Source organism: Rhinoderma darwinii, chromosome 2 (genome assembly GCF_050947455.1).
Source record: "Rhinoderma darwinii isolate aRhiDar2 chromosome 2, aRhiDar2.hap1, whole genome shotgun sequence".
Lineage (NCBI taxonomy): Eukaryota > Metazoa > Chordata > Amphibia > Anura > Rhinodermatidae > Rhinoderma > Rhinoderma darwinii.
This window is the reverse complement of record NC_134688.1, coordinates 411,032,689-411,059,009: the sequence shown is the minus strand read 5'-3', so window position 1 is coordinate 411,059,009 and position 26,321 is coordinate 411,032,689. Positions and strand designations below refer to the sequence as shown.

Below are 26,321 nucleotides of genomic sequence, written 5' to 3'. Positions count from 1 at the left end.
GTCGGCAGCACATCTCGGAGTGTAAACAGGGAGAGGCGCTGCCGACATGATATTAATGGATAGGGACGAGCGATCGGAGTAAAGACCACTCGTCCCCATCCATAGCTCCGTGTGACAGGAGCAAACGAGCGCCGATCAATGATGTCTCGTTGATTGGCGCTCGCTGCACCGGCCGATTGTCGGCCGGTGTAAAAGGCCCTTTAGGCTGGGTTCACACACCATATTTACGGACGAAATTCGGGCGTTTTAACCTCGAATTACGTCCGAAAATATGGCTCCAAAACGCTGGCACACATCTGCCCATTCATTTGAATGGGTTTTACGATGTTCTGTGCCGACGGTCATTTTTTTTATGCGCCGCAGCTCCGTGATTTCAGCCGTAATGGACGCTGCCGTGTGAACATACCCTGACACTTTAAGCTGGCCATACACGTTAGATGAATGAGTCCACCGATTTTGGTAGGATCAGTTAAAGAGGTTGTCTCATCAGTGACGACCCTTTTCACAACGTGGCCGCCAGGGTGATCAGCTAATCACCCCCGGTTTTGGCAAACGGCTGATTCTGTCAGGGGGAAGCTGAGGCCAGCAAGGAATTTTCCCTGCAATGGCCGCTGCAGGGAAAATATAGTATTACCTGATGGCCATTCAGATGTATGGCTGTCCATGTAACAAAAGTATGGTTAATTTCTACCAGAACAGGAGCAGCTCCTATCGAACGTCTTTCCGCTCTGGCTCATAGTTGGGGGTCTCGTAAGGAGCCCCCCCCCCCCTCTATAAAGTCCATACTTGAACAAAAGTGTATGGAGGAACTCTGACTTTTCTCTTATCTTCCCCCAGAATATAAACCACAGTAGATTATTTTCCTCTCCCATTAAAATAAAAATGCAAGCAATGCTGGGGTGAGCATGCATGTTCATGGGGGAGGCTGCATATAGTTCTCTCCAGTTATGTCAGCTTTGTACATGAGAGAACTCTTCAGTGACCGGGGTTGGCACCTTCACAATCACTATTTACTATATATTATGCGGCAATTTCCCCTTTTGGTCACTATATATTTACAGAGAGCACAGCTGCAGTACAAGAGATCAGCGGCCGTGCTCTCCTACAAATAAAGTTGCGCGGAGAAGGCTCCAGAAAGATGGTCGGGGTTCTAATGACGTCATCAGTTCGCGTCGATGTAAACAAGTAAAAAAAGCGATAGTATGGCGGCAGATAGTGGCGCTACAAAGCCAGCGCGGCCGAAAAAGGAGCAACAGCCGCTGATTATCCCGAAAAATGCCACCGACGAGCAGAGGCTGAAGCTGGAGCGGCTGCTGAGGAATCCGGTGAGCTGTGCGGCTTTAGCATATGCACTACTTTATAGTAACTATCCGCGCTTCTCGTCTCTTATTGTAATATCTATATAGCTGAGAATACAAGTGAATTAAAAGTGCAGCTGTTTTACTATCAGGATTTTCACATGAAAGGATTTCTAATAAGACTAAAAATCATTTTGGATATTAAAGAGATTTTGCAGAATACAGAAAAACAATCTTACATTTCCCAAAATGTAAAAATAATAAACTCCATAACTTTTTTTAGAATTTTTTTTATTGTTCCCTTCCTGCCTTTCGTTTTGGTCCACTGCTGTATAAACACCTGCATGAGGATCGTCACATGAGCTGGCAAGCCGATCCTGGGCCGCTGCGGGGACTGCTGACCTTCTCGTGTCATGTCTCGTCCCTACGAATGTAAACGGATACGCTGGAGGACCCAAAGAGTGGCGGCAGACGAACAAGGATTTGTCACCTCCCCTGACTTGTCTATTGTAGGAAATAATTACCGTATTTTTCGGACTATAAGACGCACCCAGAAAATAGGATTTTTTTTTTTTATATTTTACTGCTTTTACAAAGAAAAAAACTATTGGTTAAAAAGTATAATTTGGTTTCACCAAGTTTTGAGAGCCATAACTGTTGTATTTCTTCATCGATTGAGCGGTGTGAGGGCTTATTTTTTGCGGGACGAGCTATGGTTTTATTCGCACCATTTTTTGGTACATACAAATTTTTTATCACTTTTTATTTCATTCTTTTTAGTTCTATGGTGATCAAAAAACAAAGATTCATAAAATATATATATTTATTTTTTTATTTTTTACCGCCGTTCACCGAGTCTAATGCTATATTGTAATAGTTTTGGACTTTTATGGACGCAGCGATACCGTTTAATATTTTTTTTACACTTATTTCTTTGAACCAGCGATCATTAGATCGCTGGTACAATACACTGCAATACATGGATGTGTTACAGAAACAACGTAACTCGCTGAGCTACGCTGTTTCCGTAACTCCCATAGTAGTGAAAGGCAGTTACAGAAACAGCGTAGCTCAGCGAGTTACGCTGTTTCCGTAACTCATCTATGTACGCTGTTTTCGTAGCTACCGAGATCCGGAAACCACGTAGCTCGCGGTGCTGCGCTGTTTACGTAACTTCCATTCACTTCTATGGAAACAGCTGTCATAAATGTCCTTCACGGGAAGACCCCTATAAATGCTGTGGTCGCTATTGACTGCGCCATTTAACGAGTTAAATGGCCAGGAACAGCGCCATCGCTGTTCCTGGCCGTTAGAGCAGCGTGTCGGCAGTGTATGAAGAGGGCTCAGTGCTCCGCTCCAAACATCCTCCCTGCTCCATGATGTGACGGCACATCGTGGGTCGGGAAGGGGTTAAGTAAGAAGCGGTCAGGGGAACCGGCGCTGTCTGATCCCTTGACTGCCGACTATAAGACGCAGGGATTTTTTAGCTAGATTTATTCTTGCTAAAAACTGTGTCTTATAGTCCGAAAAATACGGTATTGTCCATATGAAATAACTATTCTGGAACGTGTTTTCTTAGAACTCTACGTTTTATCGCTCCTTTGCTATTCCTCCTAGCAATTTAGGAATAAATTGACAACTGGATGTTATTAGTTGGGGGCGTGTCCCTACACAGACTAACAACGTCCAATCAGTGCTGACCGTTAAGACTATGTACAGACACACCACTTTGACAAGGGGAATGGTAACGCCTGGTTAATTTATTCATACATATCTAGGAGGAATAAGAAAGGAATTGCACAACACAGTTCTCAGAAAATATGTTGCGGAATTGTTATTTCATGGGGGAACGCAATTATTTACTAAAGTAACCACGACAGGAGAGGTGACAGGTGATCTTTAAAGAAGTTCCCGGGTAAGTATTGGCTCCATTAATATGTAAGTCAGTGTTACTTATATACAGATGGACGTTCCACGATCAGATGCGGTGTTCCGCCCTGTTCCACCACTATCACCACCAGTCATGTGGCCTTCAAGCACCGGTTTTCTATGTGAGGACACTGAAATGGGTGGGCCACAAAAGTCACGGCCAGTCCGAAACCCTCCCTCTCCTCCTCTCCATAGTGATGCCTAAACCCGCTCTCTCTCCTCCTTCACATCTTGCACCTCACAGACAGCGAGATGTATTTGGCACGTTATGGTATGATGTGCCGACCGGCGGGGACGTGTTTAGCACGAAGCTGTGTAGGACAGGTGCTCGTTATTTAAACCACTTTAAGTATATTGAGAAGTTTTATTATTGAAAAGTTTTTTTTAATCTCTGATTATTTTTTTTTACATTTGCATTGGCCTAATTAGGAAATTCAGATATGTTTGTTAATAAACACTTAATTTGTAGCCATATATGATCAAGAATAATTTTTATAGAGAACCTGTCCTGTTGAACATGCTGTCCTATCTGAAGGCGGCATGTTATAGAGCAGGAGGAGCTGAGCAGATTTATATACAGTTTTGTGCAAAAAGATTCAGCATAACCTTTTATTTATTCATATAAATCCCTGCTCACTGTGGGCTAAAGAGTCCAGTGCGCGGTCTCAACCAGTGATTGACAGCCTTCCCTGTATGAGTGTGAATACAGTAATAGCTGTCAATCACTGGACTCTTAAACTCTGTGTTAGCAGGGATTTATATATATAAAAAAAATTACAGTTTGATACATCCTTCCCCACGAAGCTCTACATTCATTTTCTCAGCTCCTCTTGCTCTATAACATGTGACAATTTCCCTTAAGTGCCACTTTCACTTACCTTCTAATATCTTACATCTATTGAAGAATGAGTCCCATTTTCATCAACCCAGATTCAGTCATTTTGTCACCATAGATGCTCCAGTTGTTTTCCTGGACTCTCATTATTGGTCAGATCTGCCAAATAGTTTTTCCTAGCTTACTTTGGACTAGTTGTCTATGATTTTGGTGGCTCAACTGATTAGAACAAATCCTATTTATTACAGGATAAACCTGCTCCAATACCTGAAGGACCTAAAGAATGGACGCCAAGATCTGCCCCAGAGTTTGTCAGAGATGTTATGGGTAAATATTGTGTCCAGTATGGTGTTTTTCTGTCTTCTATTGATTTAGGCACTGGTGTGTGACACAGAACAGCTACACTGCTACTTTCTGTGCATAATGTTGGAGATTTATCTAAACTAGTGCAGGCAAAAGTGCAGAAGTTGCTCATAGCATCCAGTTGAATTCCAGCTCTTGTTTTTCACAGACTCTTTTGGCATACAGCAGGCCCAGAGAAGTCTATGGGGACATTACAGTATACGTCTAATTAACTTCCAGACATATATACTGAACATAGTCGGCAATTGCAGTGTGAACTTGGCCTCACAAGTACCAAATCTTTTTCTGCTTGAGAAAACGGCATTATTGTAAAGTCAAAATTGTGTCTGCATTAGTACAAAAAAAACACATTTTGTTAAATCAAATTCTTTTCAAAATCTAGCTCCAGAATTAAGTTAGACGTTTCATATATACTAGGTTAGTTTCACTGAGATCAAAACGTGTTCCAAGTTTGTAATTCTAGTTTTAGTTCCACCCCTTTTAAAGGCTGTGGACGCTTTTACACTGAAAATGTTCTAGTCTTCATTAAAAATGTCCTACCATTTTGCTGCCGTAGTCTGTGCAACTCCTGTACAAAGCTGCTTTTGACACAGATCTGTCAGGGCTGACGTTATTCGCTGTCTCTTCTGTCCCCCTCCATTCTCTCAGTCTAAGGCTGGGTTCACACGAGCATGTTCGGTCCGTAATAGACGGAACGGTGACACCGGATCCGTCACCATTGAAATCCATGGTGATGCAAACCTACGGTTTCCATTTTTTCAGTCCAGGTTCTGTTCATGTTGTTCCCCTGATGGGAAGCTCAGACTGAACCCATGAACGGAGCCCTGACGCAGATGTGAACGAAGTCTTAAGGATGCAAAAATTACTTGGGTAGCTTAATGCGTAAATTGTCAGTTTGTACTACAAATTACTAAATTTCGTGTTTGGTCGTTAAAGCTCAATGTATTAAGGGGTTAAAACATAATTTGGAAATACCTACAATATACACTCCTTTACACACACTATTTAGCGCTTTTAATGGCTTGTTCAAAAAAATAGAATTTCATGTGTTTTTCATTGCATTTTTTTTTTTTTTTTTACAAGAGTTTCATTATGCAACATACATTTTTCGTTTTTATAAAGAAGCTTATTGGAAAAACGCTGTACCCAGAGCATGTTCCGTTTTAGAAAAAAAAGCAAACGCCACAAACCAAAATGCTTTCTATGTGGTATTTTCTATATTTTACTATACACTTTTAAAGTAACCCCTGGAAGTTTTTTACCAAAAAAAAGAGCACTGTGAAAAACGGCTACAAAAATGCCATTAAAAAGGCCGCAAAACGCTGTGTATTAATCCAGCCTTTATGACACCAGCAGGGTGGGGAGGAGGAGGTTGTTGTTGTACATAGCAGGGAGGACCCAGAGTCTGCAGAGGATGAAATCACACAGGCTGTATAGAGAGAGTGAGAGGAGAAAACCCATGGCAGAATTTGCAGTGTATGGGGGGGGGGAGTGGATCACACAGGCAGCATAAGGCCCTGTACACACAGAGTTTTTTGCCACGGAAACCGCACCAAAAAACGTCTGAGATTGCCTCCCATTGTTTTCACAATGGGAGGTGGAGGCGTATGTTTTTTCCTGCAAGCAGAAAAAACTCTCGCGGGAAAAAGGCCCGGTTCACACTGTTTTTTTTTTTTTTTTTACATGTTTGACGCGGAAAACGCGCCAAAAGACGGCCGAAAACGCCTCCCATTGATTTCAATAGGAGGTGGAGGCGTTTTTTCCCGCGCCAGTGATCTCAATGGTGACTGATCCGGTGCAAAGTTGTGCAAGGGTTCCGTCATTTTGACTGAATCAATACCGTAGTTGACTGCGCTATTTATTCCGTCAAAACAACGGAAACCTTGCACAACTGAGACAAACCAAAACAATTGGCAGTGGATCCGTAACTATTGAAATCAATGGTGATGGAAACGGTAACCTATGGTTTCCGTTTGTGGCTGTCCGGGGTAAAAATGAAGGAATAAAGATTGCAGCCTAGTGCTGTTTAACTCCAGGTAACCACTAACCTATGTAAAAACATATTTTCCATTTCAAAGGTTCCCATAGCGTTTAAGTAGTGCAATGTGACCCTTGAGCAAAAAAAAGTCATTTACCCCACCTATAATTTTCAGAATGAACCATTACCATGCCACATATCTACGGTTTCCTTCTCTGTCTCAGGGTCCAGTGCTGGCGCTGGCAGTGGAGAGTTTCATGTATATCGACACCTACGCCGCAGAGAGTATCAGAGACAAGAATTTATGGATACCCTATCGGAGAAGGTAAGTTGCTTCTTATTGTAATCTAAAATAAAAATATTTTCTCTGAATTTCTGAAACTAAACATGGGATTCTCAAAGCCTGAATACGTCCAATTGAATTTTTTTTTTTACAGCAAAAATTAGATGATGAATTCCAAAGGAAACTAAAGGAAAACCAAATCCAGGCTGAGGAAAGAACAGCAAAGCGAAGATTAAAACGGTAAGCTTTGGATTTTATTCAACATATATAGAACTTGTTTTATAATAGAGAATTGAAGTAAAGTTTTAATAGGGTGCACCAGTTCAGTGTCTGCAGAAAGTGGAGTTTTCCATTGTAATTCTTCATAACGTATTCCTTCAGTCTCCCCAATTATTATTATTATTATTCTTTTTGTTGCAAGTGTTGTATTTGCTATGTGGTGGCAGAATAATTTTGGTTAGTATAATGGATGGATAGCCAGGGATACGCTGCCTAACAACCAAAGTCGTTTCATTAAGGTTTTGAAGCAGCATGTCCCTAGTAACCGGGCTGCCTCATAACTCCAGGCTAATGTCTTCTACTGGGAGTAGAGGGTGCTTAGTAGGTCTATGACCTACTGGTGGACAACCTCGAAGTGTAAAAATATTAGGTTTTTAATTGCATAATGTTATCTATATTGTAATTAACTCCCCCCCCCCCCCCTCTCTCTAAAGGCTAAAAAAGAAAGACAAGAAAAAGGTCAAGAAAACAAACGGAGAGGAAAAAGGTATGTAATTTACTAAAAAATAAATCTATTGTCATTCACAGGGAAATTTAGAATGTGATACAATGTTTACGGTCCTTCTAGGTGTACTACCCACCCCAAAGTTTTGCATACTTGGTTGCTGTAAAGATTTCCAAGACGCTAAAGCTTGTTCTTTCCCGCGTGCCAGATGTGATAGGCTGCCTGGGAGTCTATATACACATGCAGACAGTTATTTGTTGTATGGATTGGGCAGCTCCTGACATCTGACACTAAGGAAGGAGAACAAGCAGCGTGGGTTATTTTAAGAATGGAATAATAGTAAATTATACAATAGGAGCTCCAATAAATGTAGCCAAAATTGGTACACGGTGCCGTCCTCGGTACCAAAATGTAAAAAACAAAAAATAAAACTACTCTGCAGGACACCTCACGCACACATCGGGGTAGAAAATGTATACCGTTTCCCAGGCTACTGCCTAAAACACTAGCACAAAACCCATTTAAAAACACCAGCTGGCCAGATAATACAGTATAAATACAATATGCACATATATATGCAAGAAAAGGACAATAAAGGAATCGTGTATATATGCCTAAATAGAAACTAGCCGCATCTGACAGAATAACCGCATCTTAATAGAAAATAGTGCCATAATAAAGCTTTCAGTTGACACCTAAAGATGGAGTAGAATCCAGTAAATTGGTCTTCAAAGCTGGAGGATATATATATTCAGTCCCCTTATATGGATCATTCAGAGGTAATTCAAAAGTCCTCATGTCCTAACATACATATGGTCTCTATTATTTGGACCAGAGAAAATGCAATTCATGCAAGACAAGAATTCGCAGAAATCCCGCTTATACTCCTCTGCTGATGGCTTCTTTACAGATCTATAACTCCATGTCCGGACATAGTATAACTCCGCACTTTTCTGCTTCCTGATAGGCAATTCCTCCAGTAAGTTTCAAATGCTATAAAAATCTATTCCAATCGCATAATCGGTGCGGTGGGGGACCGAAATGTATATTAGCGAGTGTACTCACATACTGAAGTGACTACGCTGCTAATACTTTTAGGTCCCCATATAACCCCTTTTTATATTTAAAATAAAAATGAGAAATCCTCAAGCATCCAACTAGGGCTGGGCGATTAATCAAATTCATTTGATTAATTCGCCCTCAAGGCCTCTGACGGTTCTGCTTTTTAACAGAATCGTTTCCATACGACGCGCCATGCTGAATGGAGAAAGCTCCGCTTTGTCACCTGCCTGGTCTGCCCCGTCTCCTCATCTGCTCCTGGCAATGTAGTCATATATGGTCCTAGGAGTCCCTGCTTCCCCACGGAACTGCTGTTCTGTACTGAACAAAATGATACAGTATGGTACAGCGGTTCCATGGGAGAGCAGAGACTCCTAGTATAGTGCCACACCACCCTGTAGATAGCACCCTCTCCCTTTGTAGATAGCACCCTCTCCCTTTGTAGATAACCCCAACCCCTCCAGTAAATAGCGCCACTGTAACTCCTAGGTGCGGAATCCCTGACCAGAGCGTTGCCGACTCTCTGGCCAGGGATTCCGCTCTTAGAGGGTCCCTGACGTCTCTGTCCATATATGGACAGTGACTTCAGGGGCTCCCTCTAGAAGCATCGCAAGATCTCTGGCCGGGGACTCCTGTCTTGGGAAAGCCCTTGACGCCACTGTCCATATTTTTTTTTCGTGTGAATCCGGCCTTAATTTAATTATTTAAAACGCCATTGTGGTGGCGGTACTACACAGGGTCCTGCTCAGACTTCTGACACTATAATGTAATCTCTCCCCAAAGTGCCCACTTGGTGCTATCTGCCTAGCCCTTCTGCAATTTGGACTGTTTTCGCCTGCAATGGCGGAGACCGGCTGTGGTGGTGACATTGCAGGTGAGAACATTGAGGGCAGAGAGGTGTTAGTGCACACAGTGCATAATGGATTATAGATTCTGTTTACCTGTTCCCTGCCGCAACAGAAGCTATAATCCATTAGATAAACGTTTTTCCAATTGTGGTTCTGATAAAAAAAAAAAAAAAAAGTATTTGCAGAGATTAAAAGTTGTGAAGTTACATACAATTACTATAGTTATATATGTTACTTATATAAAGAAAATAATTTATTAAATTATCTCTTGGTATTTTTTTTTCAGTTTAATAGTAATAAGAGATTCAAATCGAAAATCGCCCATAGGGTTGAAAAAAAATCTAGATTTGAATTTTTGGGCAAATTCACCAAGCCCTACATCCAACCTTACTTTGCATTCTTGTTCTATTCTGATTGGTCTAGCGGTACTTCCCGAGTTTATACATACTTGAGAAACACTACTTTATCTAATAGGGTGAGAAATGCTACCAAAGTACCAGTTGCTCACTATCTGACCGGTCTTGCGGACATGCTGCTTGCCTTCATGCCTAGTGTTTCTTGTATAAAAGGGATAATGTTGTTATATAGTATTAAGGCCCACAAAGTATAGACTATTTCCAAATAGTCAGAACCTTCACGTCCTCCAGTCAAGAACACTGTATAGAGCATATATAAAGCTAGATGCTGTAGCTTGCACTAGACAGAAAAAGTTTATAAAAAGGTACAAATGGACAGAGAGACTCTATACAATTCCAGAGTAACAAGAATGGCAGACTCAATATTGCAAGTAAAGGGGTACGGTAACCAATCTAGAGAATAGATATGGGGAATGAATAAGAGACGATATATAAAGGCACTAATAAACATATCCAAACACAAATATACAGTAATGAGGATATGAATAAGATATTGCTAATACACGTATCTTATTCAAAAGAGTGCCAATAGTAATAGACAGTCAGTCAAGGACTGATACTTCAATGAAAACCCCAAATGCTAGAAAAGCTTACCCATAGCGATATGTATACAGGAGCCTGACAAACGTGTGTCTGATGTAAAGGGGTTTTCCAGTAACTTCGTTCTTAGTTTACATGAATTTTAAAGGGTTTTTATATTTTAAATAATGCAGCATTGGGTTCGGCAGTGGTAGAGGGCAAATTGCCAAGCTCAATGGTAGAAGCTAATATAGCTTTGATATTGAAACCAGGTAAATGCCCGGAAAGGATGGAATCTTACAGACCTATTTCCCTGTTGAACACGGATGCTAAACTTTTCGCCAAAGTGTTGGCGGGAAGGTTGGCTAAAGTAATCTCTACTGTAGTACATAGTGATCAGCAGGGATTTATTTCTGGTAGAACGGTCAACCAGTGTGTTCGTCGGGTATTTGGGAATATTCAAGTTACACCAGGAGAGGCCCCCCGCTCCATTCTGTCTCTCGATGCAGTCAAAGCATTTGACAGAGTGGAGTGGGGCTATTTATGGGCAGTCATGAGAAAGCAAGGTTTTGGAGAATTTTTTATAGGAATGGTTAAATTATTATATAATGGTCCTAGAGCAAACATTAACATAAACGGTGAGAACTCCGAATTTTTCAATTTAAGTAGGGGTACAAGACAGGGTTGTCCTCTTTCTCCCCTACTCTTTGCATTGGCAATGGAACCTCTCGCCTGTTTGATCAGAGAGGATGGAAATATTGTGGGTTTTGGAGCTAGGGGGGAAGAGGATAAAATTATCTTATATGCTGACGACCTTTTATTTTTTTTGACAAACCCGGAAGAAAAATTGGATTATGTTATATCTACTATTCAAAGATTTGGATTCTATTCTGGTCTAAAGATCAATTGGGAAAAATCCATATTAATGCCACTAGATAAAAGCGATTTAGTACTACAAACAAAAATTCGAATCATATATCCAGGAGAAAGTTTTAGATATTTGGGTATAGAAATTTCAGATAATATAAAAGAATTTTTGGATTATAATTTGCTCCCCCTTATAAACGAAATGGAAAAAAAATAAGAATATGGAACGAATTGCCAATATCAAAAGCAGATAAAATTGTCTTGATTAAAACAGTTCTAATCCCCAAACTTTTATGTGTTTTTGGGGTTACCCCGGTGTGGATACAAGATAAATATTTTAAGAAAATCATAACTATCTTTAATAACCTGATTTGGGGAAGGAAGAGAGTTCGGATTAAGCTAGACTACTTATGTCCTTCAAGAGAACAAGGAGGACTAGCATTTCCAGATATTCGAGTATATTACTTAGCAGCACAATTACAATACATACAAGAATGGGATAAGGCAGAGTTCTTACAATGGTTGATCACTAACATTAAAGGCCATTTTTCAGATATTTATGAGGTGTTAGAATCTGGTCAATTAAAATCTGGAGTTATGGAAAACGTTGACAGCACAACTCCTGCATGAATGCTGGAATAGTTTAAGAAATATGACTGGTCGAAATGGTTTTTTATCCTTATCCCAGAGTTACCATTGTTAAAACTTAGAGGGATTAGATATGTACTAGATATAATGGAAGAAGGAAAAATCAAAACATGGGAAAAATTATCAGTTGATTTTGACTTGATGGAGAAGGAAAGATTCTCCTATATCCAATTAAAGCACGCATTTGATAAATTTAAAGATGGCAACCCTCTCAATAAAGACCATATGGATGACTTTTACAAAAAACTGTGAAAATACAAATGTGAAAATAAACCTCTCTCCAGGTTGTATAAATCCCTGATGGAAATAAAGTCAAGGAAAATAAAATTTAATTGTGTTATAAAATGGGAGAAGGAATTGAATAACGATTGTGTTCTTGATTGGAACATATTTCAAAATATTTCTAAAGTATCGATAAGCATGAACCATCAGCTTATTCAGTTAAATTTGATACATAGGCTTTACTATACGCCAGTCCTTTTGAGTAAGTTCTCGATTAATAAAGCTTCTAACTGCCCCAGATGTGGTGCAGCGGAAGCAAACTATTTGCACATGTTATGGAATTGTATTAAGATTGCTGATTACTGGGATAGAATTTTTAAAAACATTTTGGAAAAAATAGATCCAGATATAGTGTTTCAACCTCAACTGGTATTGCTGGGTGATGATTCCAAATTAAAAATTTCTAAGGAAAAAAAATGTGGATTAATAAAACTATTATTTATTGCAAAATTACTAATAGTTAGAAAGTGGATATCTAGCTCCCCACTGGAGTTTAATGCTTGGGTAAATAATGTGAGAATTATAATGAAATATGAGAAAATCTATAATCAAGGCAAACACCGTAAAACCTATTGGGGGGAGTGGTAAGAATTTTTGTTTTTGTTCTTTTACCAAGACCGGTGTTGAGAGGGTGGGGGGTGGGAGTAGGGGGAAAATGTAAAAATGTGCAAAAAAAAATAAAATAATGCAGCATAAATGGTCTTAATGCTTGACCTGACTGATGTACTAATATTTTCTTTTCAGCGGACTCCACAAATGCTGAGAATGGGCAGGAAGCAAAGGCTTGTGCCGGCAATTCAGAAGAGGAAGATTCTGATGAATAGTCCAATTTCAATCAAGATTATTTATACTTTTTTTTTTTTTTTTTTTAAATACCAACTTGTAAGGGTTGGATGACTTAATTTGGGAAAGTCATGACCTACCCTATTATCACAACTTTCTACAAAAGATTACATTTATTTGATATTTTGCTTCACACTTTAAGGGGAAATATGGCCAGAATTTAGTGTGCCTAGAGATATCGGTGATGTTCAACTATGTACCATCACAGTGCACATCAGACAATTGCTGAACATGAAGTATAAGACTACTGTGGCCAGTTGTTCAAAAGTTACTTCTTGTACAGGACGTGGACCACTGTCACTGTACACCACAAATAACCTAACTGGCTGTCACAATTTAGAACGGCAACGCTCCAAAGTAGTGAAAAAAATAGTACTTTCTTCTCCCATGTCGCAACGTTTCAGCTCCTACTGGAGATCTTCTTCAATTGCTCATCTGAATAAGTCCTGTCGGTGGAACCCGTTGACCATCTAATGTGTATGGTGGTGTCCCGACTCTCCTCCGATGACAGATGTCGGAAGAGAAGTGTTGGGCATTTTGAATGCCTGATTTTTTTTTTGCAAGGAGATAAGTCACTGTCAGAGTTGTCTGGCAGTGGCTTTACTCCTTCTCCCTATTGAAAACTCATGCACGCTAGGCCAAGCATGCACGTGGTAGTCAGGAGGAATTGCCGTTGGCCGAATGTTTGTGTGGCCAACAGCTATCTGAAATGTATGGCCAGCTTAAGGCCCCCTGCACACGAACGTATTTTTGCAGCCGCAATTCACCCGCAAATCTGTGGGTGAATTGCGACCCCATTCCTGGGTCATGCATGGACCATGGAAACTACAGACACGTCTTATTACGGACGTGTTTTGCGGTCCAGGCTCATAGAAATTAATGTACGCAGCCATGTGCACGGCCCGCGATATGCAGGTGACACTTCACGGCCATCCGACTGAAAAAACACAGCTGTGCACACGGCTACAGTCTTGGGCATGAGCACGTGTGATAGCAGGGAGTTCCTAGAACGACCATAGCATTCGGATTGTGTGTGATATTCCTCCATTGAGGTCAATGGGGTAAAATTCAAAATACGAGGTAGATGGCATGCTGCGTTCAGCAAAGTTGTGGAAAGTAATGCAGCACGTTAACAGTGCTGTAGCAGCCAAACTTATTTGAACTCTGATTTTGCGAGTGGAGGGAAGACAGGACAAAGAAGCTGTTTAATACCACGAATTTCTCTGGAATATGTATGATATATGATCACTAACCTGTGATAGGCACTGTACATTAGAGGAAGCTCGTCAAATGGATGTCTAAGATTAAAAGTTTTGTTTAATATTACTGCCACTGTCTATGGTTATTAAATGAGAAAATATATACTGGAAGTTCCGATTAGAATAGTTAAGTTTAGGTAAAAGCAATATTTTTAACAGAGAAAAAAATTAAAACCAATAAAATGGCCTCTATATAGCGCTGGTGTAGAGTTTCCACTCTATTGGCCCTAGTGTCTGAGATGGGAACATTTTATTGCAAGCTCCCTTTGGGGACAGGGACTGATGTGAATGTTGATCAATCTCTGATGTCTACAAGCAGTTCAAGTATATTCACACGTGACAAGGTTTGCTGCAGACATTTCTGAGACTGTTCTATTCATCTAGTGTTTGTAAAAATCCATGCTGCAGAAACAACCCTAGAGTCAGTGGGTGGGCACCAGGGTGTGGGAGCATGTTGCCGTGACTTAACCTTACAATATGCTCCTATACAGGACGCACATGGCTACTGTTTCTTAAAGAGGCTCTGTCACCAGATTATAGGTGCCCTGTCTCCTACATAATCTGATTGGTACTGTAATGTAGATAACAGCAGTGGTTTTTTATTTTAATAATAATTTTTGAGCAAATTATGAGCAATTTTACATTTATGCTAATTAGTTTCTTAGTGACCAACTGGGCATGTTTTAACTTTTTACCAACTCAGTGTTGTACAGAGGAGTGTATGATTCTGACCAATCAGCGTCATACACTTCTCATTGTTCCAGCCCATTGTTACGGTGTGATTGTGCAGTGAAAGAAGCTGGGCTGGAACAATGAGAAGTGTATGACGCTGATTGGTCAGAATCATACACTCCTCTGTACAACACTGAGTTGGTAAAAAGTTAAAACATGCCCAGTTGGTCACTAAGAAACTAATTAGCATAAATCTAAAATTGCTCATAATCTGATTTATTTTTGAGCAAGTTATGTAGGAGACAGGGCACTTATAATCTGGTGACAGAGCCTTTTTAAGGCATCTCTATTTTAGAGGGAATGGCAGGCCAGTCATTGTGATGTAATGGTAGGCAATTGACTATTTGGCCAAAGTTGGCTTAGGAACTGTGGATAGATTCATGAAAAAACTAATGGGAAAAAACAACAACTGTCTAACGAGTGACTTTACATAGTTGTCAGTTGAATTCTAGTCCTTCCGACCCCTTCATACACATGCACGCTCGGCTGGGACAAGCATGCATGTGTACTCAGGGAGAAAGATAGCTAATATAATAATCAAAAGGATGGGTCATTTTGAAATTCAACATGCCTGACCCTTCATTCCCTTGACATTTGCTGTCGTGTATGGTGGCATCCCAACTCTTTCCCTATTAGATGGTCGGCTGGTCTCTCCAAAATAGACGGGTTCGGCCGACATCTGTGCATGGCGAGCTTTACAGGGAAAAAAAAAAAAGCTGTGTTCTCCAGAACAACCAATCGGCTTTCATTTTTTAGGAGCACTATAATAAATAGAAGCTGCTCTGTGATTGCTTGCTATGGGCCACACAGTTCTGTTCGTTTTCATGAATCTCTTCCCCCCCCCCCCCCCAATATCTTAAGCTACCCATAAACATCACATAGTTGTTGGTTTAACAATCTTTTTAAATGCGATTTAACCTGATTCCAACATCAACCTGACTACTCAGACCTGTCAAAGGAGCAAGTTGTTTCAATAGGTGGAGGGAGATGACCAGCTACTGGGCACCTCTGGCCCATTAGCCACCAGAGATGCAAAGGACCCGACAGATTGAAATCCAACCCATTTTCCTCCAAGCAGAAGGTTTCTACTCCGGCACTTGTCACAAAAAAATTCTTATTCATTCTTCCAACATATTTAAAAGTCAGGACATCAATTCCAAGAAGCCGCTGTTACTATCAAGTCATGGAGAGAAACTGGTTCCTTTTGCATGTACTATTCTGAAGCCGCGCTCTTGCTGTGCACCTCAGCCCTGCTGTTTGTTTGGAATTGGCATTCAGAAGAGCGGATGAGCTGAATATTTTAAGACCTTGTTGGCAGCTTTACTTGGAGAAAGATGCAGACACAATAGATTGTCAGTGAGTGCGTAAAAGGTTGCCATAAACAGACAAAACTCTGCTGAACCCTTACGTCTATTGTGTACAGGGATCACCTGACTCTGCCGGTACAGCAGATATAGTGGGGGGAAACGAATCTTCAGTGTCACAAGATAACTTAGGAGGCATGTATTAAAAACAGACATCTCAGAAAATATAGAATATTTTTATAAATTATAAAATTCTATAGACTTGTGTCCAGCTTTATGGAGGTTAGAAAGTTAAAACCATCTATTTATAATTTAAAATGGGAACACTTTATGACTATCATTGTGATAAGGGCCTTCGAGACATTTAAAAAAAAAATAAAAAAATAAATAAATTTGTCCATACCGAGGCAGTAGACAGAAATACCGTAGTGAGATTTAGGATAGTCAAATTACAGCACAGATTAAATAAAAACAAAAAAAGTGACTGCTCCTGCAGACGTTAAAATGTCACATCCTTAAAAGGGAATGTGACGCTAGAAATTATTTTTTTTAGTTAAGCAATTAGTATTTAAGGGAGTACACGGTTTTATTTTTTTTTCACAAGTCTGGAAATATAAATTAGTCTAATTTATAACATTTCCATGTGCTGGCCACTAGAGGGAGCAGTTCACAAAATTGCAGCATGGTCACTGTGGTAAAGTAACCTCATTGATGTATGCTGCAAATTTGGGGTGGACACACTCTCCTCTAGTGCCCCCTCCCTTCTTCTGGCTAGTGCCAGGAGAAGGAAGGGTTTGAATGTCTTCAAACCTCCTACACTGTGTGCCGCCATTTTCTGAGCGACTGCACAGTGTAGGAGGATTAGATACAGGGCTCAGCAGACAGTAATATACGAACATAATACTCCTGCCTCCGCTGGTCTACGCTCCTCTTCCTTCACTTCGTTGAACATATGGCCGGAAGTAGTCATCTTACTGTCCGGTCCACATGAAAATGGCGCCGGATTTCGCTGTACGAACGAGCTTAGTTTTGGTCTGTGTGGGAGCGGCGCACGCAACTGAGAATGGAACGGCTCCCGTTCGCATTCTCTATGGGGATGTATGTGCCGTATTCCATCTCTGTATGTGTCGTTAATCTACACATACAGAAATGAAAAAAAAAATGGCAGCCCCCATAGAGAAGTAAAAGTCAGGAAACATTAAAAAGTAAAACATGAGAACACAATTAAATACAATTTTTTAAAATATATTAAAAGCAATATGATAAAAAATTCATGACACCTTCCCTTTAATTTCACATCGTGCAGATTGCAATCAAGGCGCAATATCAATCAATATTAGAATATGCTAAGGCTACAGTCCATCACATAATATTCTTAGGATAGCTATATTTAAAAGGTCCATATGGGGAGCCAACTTAAAGGCTATGTACACTTTTGAGGGCATTTTTTTTTTCAGTGTTACGTTTTAGTTTGTAATTAGCCTTTATTAAAAAAATTATTTTCTTTTGGAGATCCATCTGTTCTACGGTATATTCTCTTCACAGAACAGCTGTATTGCTTGTCAGACACCAGGACCCACCGACACAACCAGTCAGGCCTGCAAGACTGTGTAAAACAAGCAATACAGCGGTTCTGGATAGAGAATATAGAACAGCTGTATTTCCAAAAGTAAAACTATTTTTTTGACAGACTCATTTATTTAAAAAAAGCCAGACTTGAGGCAAAACTAAAACGCTGTCTTAGGCCTTATTCACACGAACGTATTTCACATCCGTGATACGCGCGTGAAAATCACGTACGTCGCACGGACCTATGTTAGATAATGGGGACGTTCAGACTGTGATTTTCACGCATCGTGTCCGCTGCGTAAAACTCACGACATGTTCATATACTTGGCCGGTTTTCGCGCAGCACGCACCCCTTGAAGTCAATGGGTGCGTGAAAATTGCGCACGGCCCACGGAAGCACTTCCGTGGGCCGTGCGTGATTCGCGCTACAGTTGTAAAATAAATGAATGAAAAAATAAAAAGCACCTCCTGCTTTTATGTTTGTAAACATAAAAACAGTGTCATAACGATGCCATATGCGTGAAAATCAAGCAGGCACGCGGCAAATACGGATGCCACACGGAACTGCTACGCGCACAAAACGCAGCGTTTTTTTGTGCGCGCAATACACACACGCTCTTGTGAATAAGGCCTTATAGTCAGCGCGTGGACTGATGTTGCTCAGGATTTGAAATGCCAATGGAAAAGATTACACTTGGCATCAAAGCAATTAAATGGGCAAACCAGAAAGGAGATGAGTCTTTAGGCTGATTTTCCTTGAAAACCAAGAGCGATATCCAGCAGCATTTGTCCCAGCGTCTCTTCTTTACCACCTGTGCTGAACTCGGCTGACAGTTCTCTGAATGTAATGCAAACTCTGCGCTGCTTGATGTGTTCACGGTGAATTGCGTGCATCCAGTTATAACGCGCATCCTTCGATAAAACCACCAACGACCTTTGTGGTAGATGAATGGCAACTTTTACATCGCTATATGGTACTAAGGCAGTCTTTGATCTGCTATGTGCCACGCAGTCCTGGAGGTCAGATTGTACATTCTGTATACGGATTCCATTCGGTTCACAACGTTGATTCAGAGTAGATAAGAGCTTCAGATTGTTTACTGAAGAGCTTGTCATAGTGAGCACAGTATCGGACAGGATATTTAGACTAACTAGCCTTTCACCCCAAAGCCAAGAGTCATCGTAGTGGGGGTCAATAGCCGATCCCCTGTCAGAACTGTAATCCAAATTACATTGCTCAACAGGCAGGAACCCTTTCAGGACAGTGTAAGTCTTCATCCTTTCCCAAAACATCTTGCTAAAACTTGGAAGACCAGTAAAATCGTCAACTTTTATTTTTTGCTTCTTAAAGTTCACCTTTGGACCAAAATCCTGCAGACACAAAATATAAAAGGTAAATGATCATTCAATAAAAGCCAAACGTGTCCTAGATTGGCAGATGGATAATCATCGTATTACAGCAGCAGCAGGAAAGTGGATGAGAATTGAAGAAATGTCATCTATTCGCTGCAAAAAATAAATAAATTAAAAAATCAGCTGAGAACACTCAAAAATTGACCTGCGGTGCAGATTTAAAATCTACAGCATATTAATTTATGTTGAGGGTTTGCTGCATATTTGTTGTAGATATTCCACATTAAAAAAAAATCAATGGAGATGTGACAATAAATGGAAAAATAACAGCAAGCAAACACCTTAAAATCTGTAAAGAATTAAGCCAAACACCGTTTTAGGACTGTGGCTTACTGGAGGTCCCTGAGGATGTCAGCCTGACATCCTGGCGCAGGCGGCGTGATTAGGTCACTGTTTGCGCCAGGCAGCAGCTATTTTTGGGCACTATTAATGGAGGAGGGGCTTAACTGCTGTACGGGGGTGCCTATCTACTTTATGGGGCACAAAAGAGGACTAGTGTTTGGGGGCACAAAGGGGGACATTACTACTGTGTAGTGAGACTATTACAGTTTAGGGGCACTATTACGGTACGGGACACTAAGTGGAGCACCATAAGGCTACGTTCACGCGCTAAACAAAAAACGGCTGTAAAATACAGAGCTGTTTCAGGCTGGGTTCACACGACCTATTTTCAGACATAAACGAGGCGTATTATGCCTCGTTTTACGTCTGAAAATAGGGCTACAATACGTCGGCAAACATCTGCCCATTCATTTGAATGGGTTTGCCGACGTATTGTGCAGACAACCTGTCATTTACGCGTCGTCGTTTGACAGCTGTCAAACGACGACGCATACAGCCTCGTCAAAAGAAGTGCAGGACACTTCTTTGGACGTTTTTGGAGCTGTTTTCTCATAGACTCCAATGAAAACAGCTCCAAAAACGGACGTAAAAAACGCCGCGAAAAAGGCGAGTTGCGCAAAAAACGTCTGAAAATCAGGGGCTGTTTTCGTATTTTCAGATGTTTTTGGTCACTACGTGTGCACATACCCTTAGAAGAAAAACAGACTGATTTTCAGCCGTTTTTTAAGCAACAAGTGGTTTTTGAGGCGTTTTTGGAGCTGCTTTTTTTTATTGACCCAATGAAAAACGGCTCCAAAAACAGCTCAAGGAGTGACATGCACGTCTTTTTTACGAGGCGTTTTTTACCGTGCAGTTTTATAAACGGGCTCGTAAAAAAACGCCCCGTGGGAACCAAACGCCATTATTCCCATTGAAATCAATCGGCAGTTGTTTGGAGGTGTTCAGCCCCCATATTCAGACGTTTTTCGGGGTGTCTACAGCCCAAAAACCGGCTGAAAATAAGCAGTATGAACATACCCTTACTGTTTTGGAATAGGTGGGTAGTAGGATGCTGGAACATTAAGGAGCCAAAGGTGTCTGTGCTGTAAATTCTGCAGAGACAAGTTGTGGATAGAAGAAGTCATCATGGCGTTCTGGCCCGGATGGAAAGAAAAGGGAAAGTGAATGACTGAGAAGAGGTCACCTGCGAATCACTGTATGTAGTTGTACTGTATTCACTTATATGGACTGCAGAGCGCCTGTGTAGTACTGGTAACTGTGACTATTTGGTCACTATGTGGTGGTAATAGTAATATTGGTCTTTGTATAGTGGTTTTATTCAGTAACAGTATGGTTGTATTATTCAGTCCCTATGTGGTGGTAAAATGCGATCGTGGTGTGTAGATATTATTCAGTCACTATGTAGTAGTAATATGGTCATGGTGTGACGGTATGGCTTGTCCCTTGTATAGTGGCATCATTGGTAATATTGGCCTTGGTTTAGTGGACATTTAATGGTGATATTTGTATCTTGTAAAGTGGCATTATGTGGAAACTTTTGGCTATATAATTTAGAGGTTTATTATCATACATAGCTATAGCCTTATAGCCGTGTTGTCTTAAAAACTCGCAATGCCACTGAGGCCCACAAATTCGTGCAACATGCTTGGGAAAGGAAAAGTTTAAGTTCAAAATTTTCCCTGGGGCCTAAAGGACTCTAGTTATGCTACGGTCAATCACGGTTATCAGGAACATGACATGTATACAGTCACAGTACAGGGTAGGGCAGTCACCGTGATGGCACTGTACGTAGGAGGGGCAGTGTCTTTAAACTGATTGTTAATTAAATTGAGAAGGAAACAATATATTGACCTCTGGCAAAGCACAACATACTTTAAAACATCCGGCAGTAGTGTCTGTAATAAGTGGAGGATATACAACAGTTCACAGCACCACTCCAATGTCTGCAATCCTGTCAGTCCCACAGACATTTAATGGAGCACTAGTGATCATGATTGGTGGGGGGCATCAGTGGTGGGACCCCCAGCGATCATACAATTATACAGCGATCATATAGTGGCTGCTATAACGGTAGCGACGGAACTATAGCAGAGCGGGGAGGTATCTCCCTGCTCTGCTATCTACTAGCACCACTGTAGCTCCCTGAAAGAGCGGAATCGCCGTGTGGCCGGGGAGTCTGCTCCTAGAGCGCTGCGTGATGTCTATGTCCATATATGGACAGACATCAAGCAGCGCTCCAGGAGCGTAATCCCCGGCCACACGGGGATTCCGCTCCTTCAGGGAACTACAGTGGTGCTATCTATACTGGAAAGGGGGGTTTGCCATCTACAAGGGGGCTGTGTGGCACTACCTACAAAAAAGGATACCCAGCTTTTCCGGCTATCAAATAAATGTGTGGAAATGAACTAAGATAACTTTTATTTAATCTAGCTAAAAAGGATCAATCCTTTTAGCTAGACTAAATAAAAGTTATATCTTAGGTTATTTCCACACATTTATTTGATAGCCGGGAAAGCTGGGTATTTTGTGTGCTCCTGCACAGTTGTCCTTTTTTGAATGTCTATTGCCCGCCAGCTATTAGGGTCATTTCGTAGTCCTTACACTACCTACAAGGGGGCTGTGTGGCACTACCTACCAGGGGGCTGGGGGCCGTGGGGCACTCCCTACCAGGGGGCCGTGGGGCACTCCCTACCAGGGGGCCGTGGGGCACTCCCTACCAGGGACACATTCCCTTTAATATGTACATACATTAGGAAATTAAACTATGCATCACGAATTATATCAGAAATTACATTACCTGTTTTCTCCTTCCAGACTGTGAAAGTCTCCAATGATCCTGATCCATGGCATGTACCATAGCCCTCTCCTCATCTTCTGTAACAAACTCTTTTATCAAAGTTACACCTGGGAATGGGAACCACCAGCCAGATGCATCACTCTGCTCTACTCCTTTGGCTATGCCTTCTTCTGGGATGTACACAAATGATTTAGTCTACAGAACATAGAAAAAAATAAAATAAAAAATATTTGTGTGTGTATGTAAATTATATATATATATATCTTTTTACCACAAACAGTCAGACATCATACGTGGATACTTTAAGAAGAAATAGGAACATTATAAATCTACCAGCACATTGAGGGCCCCGTTCATTCATTGTAGTCTAGTAATGATCACTGACGTTTCAGGTATAGTGATGCAACATTGCCCAGCAGATTGCAGCAAGACTTGAATGGACGCCATGTAATATCACATTTCTACTGTCGTATGTGTCAGACATCTGGCGAGCAGAAGATTGCCAAGATTTTATATCTGGAAAGGGGATAATCCTAACTGGACATCCACTATAATAGTTATGTTGACACAGACGATTGGCTGCCAATAAATGACAGATTGTACCATCTTTCTAATATACATATTTAACATTTTTCTCAGTTGTTATTAATCAAACACTTAGAGTTCTGGTCAGATAGAGAGTGCCCATACACGCAGCGGCCGTGCTGCAGTAGTGTGCCGCGCCGGAAAAAATGTGCTTTAGCAGTGCGGATTTTAGTCGCACATATTGTAAAGGTGAAGCAAATTATTTCAACCCATGCAACAGAAAACCGCGGAAATTCACTGTAAACCATTGTGCGGTTTTACCACATGGCACACTACAGCAGCACGGCCGCTGCTTGTTATGCCATTTCAGTGACCAATTTATTGTGCCCAGCTTGTGCCACTGGAGACACACCCCATAAATTGTTAAGCAGGTTCTCCAGAATATAGTAATACACCATATGTGGTCAAACTGCTGTTTGGGCACACTGTCAGGTTCAGAAGGACCGCCATTTGGCTTCTGGAGCCCAGATTTTGCTCGGTAGTAGTTTTGTTTGCGGTTTTACTGCTATTTCACCTTATAATGTGGGGGCATATGTAAGCTGGGCAGAGTCCATCAGGGTATATGTAAGCTGGGCAGAGTCCATCAGGCTATATGTAAGCTGGGCAGAGTCCATCAGGCTATATGTAAGCTGGGCAGAGTCCATCAGGCTATATGTAAACTGGGCGGAGAACATCAGGGTATATGTAAACTGGGCGGAGTACATCAGGGTATATGTAAGCTGGGCGGAGACCATCAGGGTATATGTAAGCTGGGCGGAGACCATCAGGGTATATGTAAGCTGGGCGGAGACCATCAGGGTATATGTAAGCTGGGCGGAGACCATCAGGGTATATGTGAGCTGGGCGGAGTACATCAGGGTATGTGTGAGCTGGGCGGAGTACATCAGGGTATGTGTGAGCTGGGCGGAGTACATCAGGGTATGTGTGAGCTGGGCGGAGTACATCAGGGTATGTGTGAGCTGGGCGGAGTACATCAGGGTATGTGTGAGCTGGGCGGAGTACATCAGGGTATGTGTGAGCTGGGCGGAGTACATCAGGGTATGTGTAAGCTGGGCGGAGTACATCAGGGTATATGTAAGCTGGGCGGAGTACATCAGGGTATATGTAAGCTGGGCGGAGTACATCAGGGTATATGTAAGCTGGGCAGAGTACATCAGGGTATATGTGAGCTGGGCGGAGTACATCAGGGTATATGTGAGCTGGGCGGAGTACATCAGGGTATATGTAAGCTGGGCGGAGTACATCAGGGTATATGTAAGCTGGGCGGAGTACATCAGGGTATATGTAAGCTGGGCGGAGTACATCAGGGTATATGTAAGCTGGGCGGAGTACATCAGGGTATATGTGAGCTGGGCGGAGTACATCAGGGTATATGTAAGCTGGGCGGAGACCATCAGGCTATATGTAAGCTGGGCGGAGACCATCAGGGTATATGTAAGCTGGGCGGAGACCATCAGGGTATATGTAAGCTGGGCGGAGACCATCAGGGTATATGTAAGCTGGGCGGAGACCATCAGGGTATATGTAAGCTGGGCGGAGACCATCAGGGTATATGTGAGCTGGGCGGAGACCATCAGGGTATATGTGAGCTGGGCGGAGTACATCAGGGTATATGTAAGCTGAGTGGAGTACATGAGGGTATACGTGAGCTGTGCGGAGTACATCAGGGTATATGTAAGCTGGGCAGAGTACATCAGGGCATAATAGGATGATGTAATAATGGGGTGAATGAATAATAAAATTAATAATCCATGGATTGGTGTGGTACGCTTTGAACCAATCCTTTATGCACAGACCTGTTTTTTGGGGTATTATACAAAATATCTGCGCTCCAGTATTGCCTAATCTTTGACTTCTTCACTAGCCCTATAAGCAGCACAAAGCCCTAAAGTTTCCTCATCTCCGCTGCATCTATGGGCTCCACCTTTGGGGTCCAGCAAATGATGATGTGGGGTTTTGTAGTGGAAAAACTACTGGACCGCAAAAATTAGTCTGGGCCGTCATTTCGCATCATTAATGAGGCTCTGTCACCAGATTATAAATGGCCCATCTCCTACATAATCTGAAATGTAGATAAGTGTTTTTTATTTTGAAAAACGATCAATTTTGAGCAAGTTATGAAAATGTTTAGATTTATGCGAATTAGTTTAATAGACAACTGGGCGTGTTTTTACATTACTAACTGGGCGTTGTAAAGAGAAGTGTATGACGCTGACCAATCCCTGACCAATCCGCGCCATACACTTCTCCATTTATTTTTAACAGTACTCGCAACGCAGCGTGATCTCTGCAGTCACATACTCACACATTAACTTTACCGAAGTGTCTTGGGAGTAAATAGACATCACCTCCAGCCAGGACGCCATGTCTATTCAAAATCCCGACACTTCGGTAAAGTTTCTGTGAATGACAGCACAGCGTGATCTCGCCAGATCACCGAAGTGTCACCCGCAAGTCACAGACCATGCACACATTGATTTCAATGAGCCCAGACCGCAAATCCTGACTGTATAATGACCGGTCCTATTTTTTTTGCGGTCCAGACTCCCAGCCAATGCACGGACCGTGGAAACCAGGGTCACGTGCATGGGCCCATAGAAATGAATGGGTCCGCAATTCATCCGCCTTTTTGAGGATGAATTGCAGACGCAAAAACACGGACGTGAACATGAGGCTATACTACTGAAAGACTCAGCGTAGCCCTAACAAATATTTAAAGGAGTTTTCCAGGCCTAAAAAATTGCTGGCCTATTGATCGCATCAAAGCACTTGTAGCGGCGGCTGATGGTATTACAGCATTCTTCCATTGAAGTGAATAGGAGAAGACTAATAACGTGAACCGACTGGAAAACTCCTCGGGGACGTCAGTCACTGATTTGGCTATAAATGTCAGATTCTGGACTCAAGACTACACGATCCTAAAACAAGGGTCTAATATCCTACAATGTATACCAGCCATGAGGGGAGAAGTTGGCCCCACAGGGTCAGTTTATTTGGCCTTATTCACACAGTGCAGTTTTGGTGCAGGTTTTTTCTATGCAGTTTTTGAAGGCACAACCAGGAGTGGATCATAAAGGGAGGGGAATATATTATGCTTCTACTCTTTTTAATCCAGTCCTGTTCGTGGCATTAAAAAAGGCAATGTGTGAATATACCCTTATAGTCTATGGGAGAGTTATAAAAACACACAAACACATTATTTTTATTTTAAGGAGGAGCGCTCTCTCAACTAAGACAATCGTGTTATGTTTTATGAATTCAGTAACAGGTTATTCCTCAGCTTCCGTTACCTTGTGTAGACTATTTGGCAACCCACCGGCCGGAGACTCGCACAGTAAGCACGACCGGATACCTTTACAGCCACAACCTGGTGGGATAATCCTGCTGTCAGCCATGAGGAGCGAGCCCTGTGCGGCGACACTTCCTGT

The 26,321-nt window shown here is 41.7% G+C and overlaps 2 protein-coding genes across 2 annotated transcripts; one reads left to right on the top strand and one right to left on the bottom strand.

Moving 5' to 3' along the window:
• Positions 1-1,130: 1,130 nt before the first annotated feature.
• PRKRIP1 (PRKR interacting protein 1) lies at positions 1,131-14,218 on the top strand. Its single transcript, XM_075850813.1, has 6 exons — positions 1,131-1,325; positions 4,311-4,389; positions 6,628-6,728; positions 6,841-6,926; positions 7,400-7,452; positions 12,794-14,218. The coding sequence occupies exons 1-6, from the start codon at positions 1,203-1,205 to the stop codon at positions 12,871-12,873; spliced, it is 522 nt and encodes a 173-aa protein (XP_075706928.1). The 5' UTR covers positions 1,131-1,202; the 3' UTR covers positions 12,874-14,218.
• A 3,239-nt stretch (positions 14,219-17,457) lies between these two features.
• ALKBH4 (alkB homolog 4, lysine demethylase) lies at positions 17,458-26,317 on the bottom strand. The gene is made up of 3 exons (XM_075850812.1): positions 26,184-26,317; positions 22,309-22,503; positions 17,458-19,127 (listed from the first exon to the last, which is right to left on the bottom strand). The coding sequence occupies exons 1-3, from the start codon at positions 26,286-26,288 to the stop codon at positions 18,498-18,500; spliced, it is 930 nt and encodes a 309-aa protein (XP_075706927.1). The 5' UTR covers positions 26,289-26,317; the 3' UTR covers positions 17,458-18,497.
• Positions 26,318-26,321: the final 4 nt, after the last annotated feature.

What these genes read in the sequence shown, in the direction of transcription:
- PRKRIP1 (XM_075850813.1), top strand. Translation starts at nt 1,203, where the DNA reads ATGGCGGCAGATAGTGGCGCTACAAAGCCAGCGCGGCCGAAAAAGGAG. An exon ending in GTTTGTCAGAGATGTTATGG is followed by an intron (nt 4,390 to 6,627) that starts GTAAATATTGTG and finishes TCTCTGTCTCAG; the next exon opens with GGTCCAGTGCTGGCGCTGGC. An exon ending in TGGATACCCTATCGGAGAAG is followed by an intron (nt 6,729 to 6,840) that starts GTAAGTTGCTTC and finishes TTTTTTTTACAG; the next exon opens with CAAAAATTAGATGATGAATT.
- ALKBH4 (XM_075850812.1), bottom strand. Translation starts at nt 26,288, where the DNA reads ATGGCTGACAGCAGGATTATCCCACCAGGTTGTGGCTGTAAAGGTATC. An exon ending in TGCCAAATAGTCTACACAAG is followed by an intron (nt 22,504 to 26,183) that starts GTAACGGAAGCT and finishes TATGTTCTGTAG; the next exon opens with ACTAAATCATTTGTGTACAT. An exon ending in AGTCTGGAAGGAGAAAACAG is followed by an intron (nt 19,128 to 22,308) that starts GTAATGTAATTT and finishes TTGTGTCTGCAG; the next exon opens with GATTTTGGTCCAAAGGTGAA.